Source organism: Callorhinus ursinus, unplaced genomic scaffold (genome assembly GCF_003265705.2).
Source record: "Callorhinus ursinus isolate GAN/ISIS: 27379988/994484 unplaced genomic scaffold, GSC_fseal_2.0 scaffold15, whole genome shotgun sequence".
Classification (NCBI taxonomy): Eukaryota; Metazoa; Chordata; class Mammalia; order Carnivora; family Otariidae; genus Callorhinus; species Callorhinus ursinus.
In genome coordinates this window covers 29,348,853-29,360,456 of record NW_027397077.1, presented here as the reverse complement: position 1 = coordinate 29,360,456, position 11,604 = coordinate 29,348,853, and the positions used below count along the sequence as shown (strand labels likewise).

At 37.0% G+C, this 11,604-nt stretch overlaps 1 protein-coding gene across 4 annotated transcripts in view; it reads left to right on the top strand.

Annotated features, from left to right (window-relative positions):
• The window catches only part of CNTN3 (contactin 3), a 330,225-nt gene that overhangs the window by 74,081 nt on the left and 244,540 nt on the right, over positions 1-11,604 (top strand). For all 4 annotated transcript variants that reach the window (XM_073901774.1, XM_073901775.1, XM_073901776.1 and 1 more), the window contains exon 2: positions 8,128-8,262. In XM_073901774.1, the coding sequence (XP_073757875.1) occupies positions 8,208-8,262 (55 nt within the window). In that variant the 5' untranslated portion in view covers positions 8,128-8,207. The remainder of the gene's footprint in view (positions 1-8,127; positions 8,263-11,604) is intronic.

Sequence of the window (11,604 nt, the reverse complement as noted above, 5' to 3'; positions counted from 1 at the left end):
TTTTCTTTTTTCTCTTCTCTTCTCTTCTTTTCCTTTCTTTTCTTTTCTTTTTTCTTTAAAGATTTTATCTATTTATTTGAGAGAGAGCGAGAGATAGCACCAGTATGGGGTGGGGAGAGGGAGAAGCAGGCTCCTCGCAGAGCAGGAAACTTGATGCAGGACTCGATCCCAGGACCCCAGGACCATGACCTGAGCCAAAGGCATACATTTAACTGATTGAGCCACCCAGGTTCCCCTTCCCTTTTTTTCTTTTTTAGTGAGAGAGAGCATGTGTATCAGCTGGGGTGGGAGGCGAAGCAGAGGGAGGGAGAGAATCCCAGGCAGATGCCGTACTGAGCGAGCCGCCCAATGTGGGGCTTGACCCCCTAACCCCAAGATCATGACCTGAAACAAAATCAAGAGCCAGATGCTCAACCGACTGAGCCACCCAGGTGCCCTGGTAAGGTTCCTTTCAACAGATGTATGAAATTTGAAAAAAAAAATCCCCAAAGAGCATATTAGGTCTGCCTGTATTAGAAAACCATTAGCCAGAGTCTATCTTTTTCAGGGATGAAGGTTGCATTAGAAAATCCTGCAATTTTTTTTGAAACCTGGACTTGTTCCAAAACAAAATTATTGTCCTGAACATACTACAAGGGTCATCGTTGCATGCCAAGTAGTCACCCATTCATTGTTGGAAAGATGTTTGTAAAACAGCGTGCCCTGGAAATGGCCATGTTCACTTGAGGCTTAACATAAAGCAAGAAGATTGAAGTTAAGCCCTCTCTGGAGTATACCTAAGAAGGGTTGACATTTTGTCTAATATTTTGAAGCAGGGCATGAGTTGGCATGTTTTGGTGGCTGTGTCTTTTCCCTTCAGTGTGCATTTGACTGAAGCCAGTGGAACCAATTGAAAAATGGATATGTAATTTTTCCTGACATAACATCAGTGCAAATCTCTTTGAATTGAGGACAGGGAGATCTCTTTGAGTTGCTAGGGAAGATATGTTTGAGTTGGGGACAAAGTAAAGAGGCTCCAAAATCAACACAAGGCAGCTCAGGGTGTTCTGGCAACATTTTTATGTAGACAACTCATTGACTCAATGTATGCACAGCATGACTCTGGTTTTGTTTCTGCCTGTGTACACTGATTGCTAAAAGACCAAAAGAAAAAACTAACTGGATGTCAGAGATGACATGCCTCACCGTACCAAAAACAGCTTCATACTTTCAGCTTCTTTGTCAAGCCTTCACCAATAGCCTTCTCAGAATATTTTTTAAGATATTTTTTTCTCTGTATAATTTATACTTAATTCTATTTTGATAGTCTCTATTAATCTCTGTGTGGACAAAGAAATGAGAAATTAATCTCTAAATGCATATACATTCACATGCACATTTGTACACATGCATATATATATCATATCATTGTGAAATAAATTATTTTTCAGTGTAGTAAAGCAATTGTGTACAAAAGTTATATCAGTCTGTGTGTATTCAGGAAGGGAGGTAGGTGAATCCATAGGTTTGACTGATTCTTGGAAGGGGCCTTAACCTACAACAGGTTATAAATCACTGTTGTTTTGTTTTGTTTTTTGTTTTGCAGATCTTAGTCTAGTTGAAGAGGGAAGCCATAGTCAAAGTAACTGTCATGGAAGATGTTGAAAATGTTGAGCATGAAGGAAGTAAGATCAGGTGCTGTAGGGGTCCTCGGGAGCACGAGATGCCTTCCAGCTGGCATTTGCTGTATTTGCTGATTGCACTATTGTAAACACAGAACTGTGAAGGTATCATCAGACTGGGCACATTATAAGCTCCCCTCTCCTTACTGCTGAACATTGGTGAACTGCAGGGAGGATGGGTATGAAGTTGTCAAGAATCTTGGACTTGGAAGTCCAATGTTCACGTCAATTTCATTCCCTGCCAGTTCCATTCCAGCAGGGAAGAGGTTTGGTATGCAGAGTAGATCACCTACATTTCAGGAAGATGTGCAGATTATGAGTGAATGATGATGATTGTGAATGAAAACAAGGAAGGTAGATGATGCCTGATTTTTGATCTGGCAGGATGTGCAGTCTCATCAAGCCCTTAAACTTATTTATTAGTTGACTGCTGTGGTATGGTTGTTGCATTCCATGATAGTGAGTTGATACAAGTACTAGAAGACTCATAATACAAAACCTGTAGGCATCAAACTTTTATACGTTAATAATTGAATGTTTTACTATACTACAAGTCTCTGATCTGCTCAAGGGTTGTTTTGGGGGAGGATTTTGGTTGGGGTTGGGAACAATATATATTCAACAAATGGAATTTGTTTCTCAGATGTCAGAGTCAGAGTTGTCTTTTTGTGGATGTGAGAGATGTGTTACACAATCCTTCTAGACAGAATTTCTGTAGGGTTTGTCTCATTGAAAAAGAGAATGCTCATTAGGTGCCTATTATCGTGATACAAAAGGAGCCAGATCATTCTCATGCCTAAACTTTCTAACCCATAAAGAAACTTAACAATGAGCATTTGCCAAGACTACATTCAAAGTTGCCCATATACTTTTAATATTATAAATATATATCAATATTTCATGATCCACAATCTTAGTAGTGCTTTTGTGAAGTATGTGACAAAAGTCACAATGGCCTCTTCTTTTAGAGCAACCAGGAATAACTGTTTAGAGCATTTTTGGTTTTGAGTCCAAGGTCTAGCATTTTTTTTAGCTCAGCTGACATTAAGAATAGATGGTACAGTTGTCAATATGTACTAAATTTGGGGGCTCTTTAAAGATTGCCATGAGAGACGTGTTGTGAATATATTAAGCGGTAGCCCCCAGATGCAAATGTCTATTAGCAGAGAAAATTCTAAAGGCTATCTATTTTTTCTTTGATTTAAAACATTCTTATGACTAGGAGAATATTTTAATGTGGCAGATGACATTTTGATTTGTATTTGTCTTGCCTTAGTAGCTTCCTTTGTATTTATTTTAGCTTGGTGGTTTCAGAAGTGGGACAAGCTTTTATGTGTCCCTTCTCTCTGTGACAATACTCGGCAATGCTGCGAAGTCAGCTTGGGATTGTATTAATTACCTTCCTTATTTATAAAGGAATACCCTACTTCAGCACTCATTAAAAACCAGCAACATAATTTTTAGAAATAATGTTCCTAAATGAGGTTTTATTTTATGTTCAAACCTTATTCATTGTGTTTCTCTGTGTTTGTGTGTGTGTGTGCATATATAAGAATATTAGAATATATGTTTTTCTTCTCTTAAATCAGATAGTTTGCCTAATATTGTCTAGCCTCTGATTTCTATGAATTTGAAGGTAAGAGTGAAACTGGTGTGTTGCAGAATGTTTTCTCTTCATCCTTTTAAGTCTGATGCAGATTATATGTCTGATCTGAATGTTCATTGCAAATCCAATCATGGCAATTACTGGTTAACACTGCAGTGACTTTTCAAAGGGCTTTATCTTGATACGAATATTCTTAGCCAGGCATATGAGGTCTACAGCCAGACATAATACATCTGCAGTCTCATTTCATACCACACTCAATCTGGTCCCCTGCATTTCATCTCATTAGCTTTCTTTCTGTTTTAGCAACAAGCCATGAACCCTTAAGCCCCAAGGCCTTTGCATATTCTATTCCTTATGTCCAGAGCTTACTGCCAGAATAACTTAACCAGCAGTAGGGCATGGGTACTGACCAATCTGGGCTAGAGCAGGATTCTGGAAGCCCCTTGCTGAGCCAGGGATTAACCCTTTAGGGGGTGGATCCAGGGTGTTGGAGTGGGGTGCTGGGGCAGTTTTTGGGAGATGAGGTGGTAGTTGATGCAAGAAGGTCCAGACAGTGACTACTCACTAGACTCTTTACCAACTCAAAGCCATAACAAGGATTTGTCTATACCTGGGAAATTTCTTTTTCCCCTTACCCTTTGACACATACACACCTCTGATTATATATAATCTCTTCTTTTCTTCCATTATACTTTATTTCCTCAGAGGAGCTTTCCCTGACATTCCTGATGAGGGCCATTCTCATTGAGCCTTTCATAGAAACTTCTTCCCCTATATCATACCTTTCACAGTGGCTAGTTTATAAATACTTTGTAATGATTTTAATCATGTTTCACTGCTTGTGGGCAGGAATTCCTGAGGATAGGAATCATCAGTGACCCGACAACCCCATCCCCACCTCTACCTTCCTTGAGTCTGGAAATCCCAACCCCTATTAGGTGCTCAGTAAATATTTATTGAATGAATGAGTTTTCAAAAAGACTTCAGAATCTCTTTGAACGCATTTATACTTCTAAAATTTAAGTGATATGCATGTTACTTTGGGGATGCATTGTTGGGGAGATAACATTTTTTAAAAGATTTATTATTTTAGAGAGACACAGAGAGAGAGGGCAAGTGGGGAGAGGAGCAGAAAGGGACATACAGACTCCCTGCTAAGCCTGGAGCCTGAAGCAGGGCTCGATCGATCCCATGACCCATGTCATGACCTGAGTTGAAATCAACAGTTGGACATTCAACCGACTGAGCCACCCAGGTGCCCGGGAAGATAACGTATTTTTAAAAGGTTTTATTTATTTGAGAGAGAGAGAGCACCAGAGAGAGCATGAATGGCAGGGGTTGGGAGGGGGGGAGAGAAGCAAGACCCCCTGCTGAGCAGGGAGCCTGACCAGGGCTCGATCCCAGGACGCCGGGATCATGACCTGAGCTGAAGACACTTAACTGACTGAGCCACCCAGGCGCCCCAATAATATTTTTTTAAGTTACCATCTTTTTAATGCCTTTATACACATTTTCCTGAAGTGATTTTCAAATGATGGCTAGATCCCCAGCTGTGACTTATCTTTTCGTTCTAATAGAAATGCTTTTCACTCACTTGATGTCCAGTACAAAGATTTAATCTCTTGAGTTGAATTATTCATTGTTCTTAAAGCTCAGCAAGAAACATTAAAACTTGAAACGTGAAAGCCTACTACCATATACAGGATGTTTGGAACATTGGAGCAACTAGTGATAGATGAGCTATGTCCTAACTTCAGAGAGTATCAATCTAGTAATTTTCTCCTTATCCTATTTATAAGTGTTTATAACATTTTCTTTATTGCAATGTCAGAACAGAGACCATACATTTTGTTTTCTATATGACAGAGCAATGCCTCTCATATTTATGTGGATGTGCTTTTTTTAAAGAGTTAATACATTTGTTTGTTTGTTTGTTTATTATTTTTTAAAGTAAGCTTTATGCCCAACATGGGGCTTGAACTCATGACCATGAGATCAAGAGTTCCATGCTCTACCAGCTGAGCCAGTCAGTTCCCCTTGGGTGCTTTTTAGTAATGATTACGATGATGGTACTACAGGTTGCTTTGCTAAAGTTTGTCTTTTCTTTTTTCTTGAAGATTCCAACTACTTGTTCTTTTTGCGCTTGTTATCACCACATTCTTTCCAAGTTCGATTTAGTGTATAAACTTAGCTTTAAGTCCTCAAAGGAGGAGATACCAGTTCAGTCACTGTTATACTCCTCAAGCCTTTCCTCTGTTCAAAACTTAGCCATTGTCTCCAGACTTTAATATATCTTGCAATCACTCGAATTTTTTATGAATCTGACACATCCTGTATAATATCATTGCATTTCATGTTTCCGTGCCTTCTATGACTAACTGCCATTGTATTTTATTTGAGAGTTTTTTTTTTTATTTCTTGCTTTTCTACTTCGTGTGCATGCACACGTGTGTATGTGTATGTGTGTGTGAGTTTGTATAGTTTGTGTTATCCTTCTCATGATTTCTGGACTCCTTTCCTTACATGAGTGATTAGAAGGAGATTATAGCATTTGTGGATGTAAGTTTTAAGTTAAATATAATCTAGAATCATTTCAGTTATCATTCAAGTTAGTAATTGAAAACATATGGACATAAAATGTGTCACTGATTGAGAAGGAATAAAAGAAGGAAGGCTTGATCCAAAAGCGTTTGATCCAAGCGGGGAAACAGCCGCTGGAAAAGCTTGAGCAGTGTAACAATCGATTGTGGTAGAATGTGTGTCCTCACTTGAGTACTTAAATCATTGAGTAATTTTGGCCCTCAGTCTTTTGTTGAAGATAGCTTCAAAAACTCTCAGGTTCATGTGCCTGTTGTAATAGACACTACATCTGCCCCACACATACCCTCTAGTTTTTCATCACTCTAGTGCACACACCACTTCCAGTTGTCACCATATGCATTTCTTTACCTGAAGGCATGTTTTTGGCCTCTGGAGCTATTTTGTTCCCCAGTGAGAGGCTAGAAGTACTGGGTTATTAATACTCCCTGAAAATCACCTTCAAATGATGACTAATGGGAGTTGGTGTATAAATACCCCAGCTCCCTTGCCCATTGGCAAGGATAACTCTGGGCAACTCCAAATAAGTCTCGGATGACTCTGAGGCATACATTCTACCTGGACTGGACCTCTAGACTTTCCCCAGTGAGAATAGGGTCCCACCAAACACAGGGATTAGTGGCTTTATTTCTTACCCTTTATTGGCTTCCTTCTTCCCCCTGTCTCCTTTCACCATACCCTGACTCTTTTTGTCCTTTACCACCCAGACTACTTGCATTTGAATTCATTTAGCAGTATTTGTATTAGGGGAACCCAAGATGTATGCAGTTTGTAGTATTGGGGCTAGTGAGAGATGGTCATAGATCCCCTGATGGTGTAAGTTACTCACTTGCAGTTCTTAGAACAGTAGTTCTCAATTGTATTTCCACCTGTTTCAGATTCCTATGGATTAAGTCATACCCAAATCCTGGTATTTTTCTTACAATCCCACCTCTTACTTCCCACCCAAGAACATATTTTAGATTACAAGTGCACAAGAACAACATTACTAGAGGAATAACTGATTTGATATATTCTTTTAAGTACATAACTTGCAAGTTGTCATATTTTCACTATCAAAATTGTTATCTGGACACACTTCATTGTGATCAAATACATCACATCACAAATCAGGATCCCTTGATAAACCACCACTGTCTTAATGAAAGCTGAGATATCTCTCTTGCTCAGCAACAACTAATACAGCCCAATCCATAGCAGCTGCTGAATCAGAGTTTTACACCTTTTCTGCTAATGTGAATGATAGTCAAAGTCATCAGTTCCAGTGTACGGAACCAGCTGAGTTTCAGCAGTCCAGAAAAGATTCTCCAATTTTAGGTGTGTATATCTAGCCTAGTTGATCATTGACCATGCACTTGAACTAGTTTCAAATGGCCACTGAAAGTAAGGCAAAGTATCCACGTAATTATTTTCCCTCAATCAGCACATTGAAGTTCATGAAAATTCAAGAAAGAAAGAAGAAAATTGTTTCATTTGCAAGATTCTCAGACTGAACAATTTCCACCATTAGCATTTTTCGATCTGTTTTATGCAGCGTATGTAATTGGGGACTTTCTGCAATTGTCTCTGAAAAAAAATAGGCTTAATATGAGCATTGATAATGCTATTTATAATTTATATGTCTTATTAGGGATTCAGAGACAATGAAAATGGTGCTTCAAGATATCTGCATATTTGACTCGTAGTTTCATCAAAATGTTATCATTAGAGAAAATGAGAAAAGTTAGAATTTTAGGGTAATATGTTATTTGTTCTAATTATCTAGCAAAAGTTTTAATATTTAATATGTTAATATTTAATACTTCAGTATTGTTGAACATTTATAATTCTGTGAAGCTGCTTCCATCTGCATATCAGTTACATAAAGTGTTTTTATTTTTTTAATTAAATTTTTTTTTTGAGAGAGAGAGAGAGAGAGAGTGCAAGCAGGGGGAGGGGGAGAGGAAGAGAGAGAATGCCAAGTGGGCTCCATGCTCAGCTCTGAACCCCAGTGAAGGGCTCGATCTCACGACCCTGAGATCATGACCTGAGCTGAAATTAAGAGTCGGACCCTCAACTGACTGAGCCACTCAGGTGCCTCACATAAACTGTTTTCAAAGTAACTACATTTCATACATCTTCTCGTTTGTATCACAAGATTTGTTTCATTTTAGGATTTTGAGTGGCTGTGAATGATACAGTTTTACGATAAAAAGAAAATCTATTTTTTAAAGCAACTTTTTTTCTTAAGTCTAACTTCTTTGTACATATATTTTACAGATTAAAGGTTTTACCTGAAGACAAAGCATTCTGTTCATCAGAGACTGGACAAGAGTTACTCTTGCTTTTGGCAATTAAAGATGATGTTGTCATGGAAACAGTTGATCCTGCTTTCATTCATTGGCTGCCTCGGAGGTAACAATAAGCTGTATTTTCTAAATTGAGGTTGGAACTATACTTGAGTCATATGTTAATAGTTTTTAAATGTTGAAATAATACTCCACCAGTAGCAAAGAGAAACAAGTATTTTTGCCAGAAAGAAAGTTTTAATTTTCTTTTGAAAATTGGATTCTCTTCCCAACTCCCTTATTTTTACAAGCCTTTCTATCTCCATAGCAAATATAAGGTATACCTAATAATGCACACCTACTGTCGTATTATAACTATAACAGTTAATCAGAATTTGAGAATGTTAATTTATGACTTTTTTCCCAAAAAGAGCTAAAAGTTGTAATCTCTAGAATATAAGGGAGAATATGTTTTAAAAAACGCCAGTATTTTCATATCTAATCTTAAAAAGAATATGATTTTTACTTTTGCAAATAACTTATTTTAGGAATCAAAAATTAACATAGGCTGTTTTCTTTTTTAATTTTTGGAGAATTTTAAATCTAGAACAAAATAGAAAAAGGAGTAAGTCTTATATATTGGTTATATGAAAGCATCTATTATAAGTTATTTGATTTATTTCCTTTTTATTTTGTTTTCTGGAGGAATGGTGAAGTAAAAGAATTTTTTTTTAAAAAAAATAAAGTGGTATATATACTACTATTAATTTTTTTGGTTTCTTAAATGTTGTCCTTCTTTTTACCATAAAAATTAACCAGCACCTAAAATGCTGAAAAAAATAGTATAATGAATATACACATACATGCCATTTATACTTGTTTTTTATTTGAATATTATACCACTTTACTGTATTTGTTCTGTCCATGTGTCCATGTGTGTGTTTTTCCTTTTGTTTATTTATTTGACTCAACCGTCTGAAAATAAGTTCAGAGATCATCACCTCTCACCCCTAAAAAATTCAGCGCCCATCACTTGAGGAGACAACCAATTTTCTACCTAAGCACAATTTCTTTATGATACCTAGGGAAATTAATTACAAAAGTAGCCTGTCATTTTTCTTTTCTAAGAGGACAAAATTGGTGTGGAATGAGGACAAATGTATTGTCAGATTAAACACGTTACTTGAAGATGTGCATATATTGGAGTAGGTTTTTGAGCTCCTATGTCAAACTTAAAACATTTTTCACATATTCAAGTGAAAATATATGGCAAAAATTCATAATCAGTAAGAGATTATAAATTAAAACCTCCAACTTTTAAAGGTTTTGTTTCTTTTAAATGGGTTTTCCCCTGTGATGTCTCAGTCATGATGTTAGAAGTCTTGCTTCTAAATTATTATCTTTGACAGCTACTAATCTGCAGTTAGGGAAGAAGGACCAAATATTTATAGATGTTTTCCTTTTCAAGTGATCATTGGAGAAAGATAAACACAGATATCTAGACAAATACTCTTGGATTCTTTTTTTTCATTTATACAATTTCAAATTTGAGTTCTATTGTTGTAGAGAGGACCAAAATGAAAGGGACTGTACTACAGCAATGTTATTACTCACTGTATCAACTTTCATAGAGCAGCCTTGAAATTTCCCAATTAATTGAAAAGAAATAGACGCAGGAAATGGAAGTATAGTGACAGAAAATGAGATCACTTTATCAATGGCTTAAATTTTTCAGTTGTAATTTTACAGCATGTCCAGTTTGCATTGATTATTTCAGCATTTTTGAGAAATGTTTTACATATTTTTGAGCAAATTTATAAGAAAAGCAGTGTCCATTTTGCTAAAATGTTAAGGCATCATAAAACACTTTAAAGGTCAACTTGATTCTCTGGATATGTTGATAAAAAATCTGTAAGGATTTGTAAGGAAGAACTGGATTAATGTATGGTAAATTTTACGTAGAGTGTTATTTAGAGAAGTGGTAATTTTTATAATTATAGAGAAGAATTGGGCTCTTACCAATTTTCTAAAGAGCAATGATTTTATATAGCACATTATATACTTTGGTACTCCTCTAGGATCTATAAAATTTAGGTTAAAAGGTTTGTGAGTGTGATATTCTCCTAACCAATATGGGTCATGTTTTATGTATTAAAGTTGAAACTCTGTTCATGGTATAGGGACTATCTTATAATAAATGGCAAGCAAAAACACATGTGGGAGTTTGCTTACTTAGGGTAGTGTTTAGCCAATGATATAAAGTAGATAAATGCAGCAAATGCTTGATAATTTGCATTTTCTATCTTCTCATATTTAATCTTTTGATTATCCATTATTTTGTACATTTTTTTCATTTCCTTCTGCTGTTCTGCCTCTGCATGCTTCCTCCTGCAACAAGAGGCAAATGTAATTTCTGGCCAGGACTTTTTCTTAGGATGCATTTGACTGATTTTCTTCAAAAAACACTAGGCTTCATTCATTCTTAAACAGATACTTTTTTGGCATCTGTTTATGCAACACACATTGTCTTCAGTGAAGGAAATGGACAGAGCTCTTTGTCCTTGTGGGATTTACATTTTGTCATGGTGGGGTGGAAAGTGGCATCAAGTTAGAAGATGATAGTGCAATGGGGAAGAGAAGCAAAATATGGTGAGAGTATGGGAGATTGGGATGTGGATTGCCATTTTAAATAAGATAAGTCCTCATCAAGAACGTAACATTTGAACAAAGACTTAGAGGGGAACAAGTTGACCTTGTGGATATTTAGAGAAGAGAGCCCCAGGCAAAGTCAACAGTCCATGCAAAGGTTCTAATACATGATAAGCTGAGTGTTCTAGAAACAGCAGAAAAGCTAGCATGGTTGGACCAGGACAGAAGCAACAGGAGAGAGCCAAGAGCCATGTGGGGATGGATGTAGCAGAAAATGAGTCAATGACTGAGAATATTTAGAACTTTTACTCTAAATGCCCGTAGGAGCCATAGCATAGTTGGAATAGAGAAATGATTTGATCTCACTTATTTTTTAAAAGGGCCTTGGTGGACACTGTGTTGTGGATTAATTGTGGAGGGGCAAGTGAGCAAGCAGAGGCACTAATTAGAAGTTAATGCAGTCATTAGTCAAGGGGTGATGGTGGCTGACTCCAGGGCGGTAGCAGGTTTGGTAGTCAAATTTTGGGTGTATTTTGAAGGTAGAATCATGAATATTTGCTGTGGGGTGTGAGAGAAAAGGGTGAGAAATATTTGATGTGGGGTGTGAGAGAAACGGGTGAGTTGAGGATAACTTGAAGGCTCTATGTCACCTTGTGTTTAGAGCAAATTACCTCTGTTCACCTCAAGAGGGGTGTTCCTTGTGGGTGGAATGAAGATCCAGCACAAAGCATGTGTGACAATTTTCCACTAATAGTGGGTAAAAAAGTCAACTTAGTGGATCATGCATGACCAGTGTTTTTTATTAAAATAAGTAAATTAG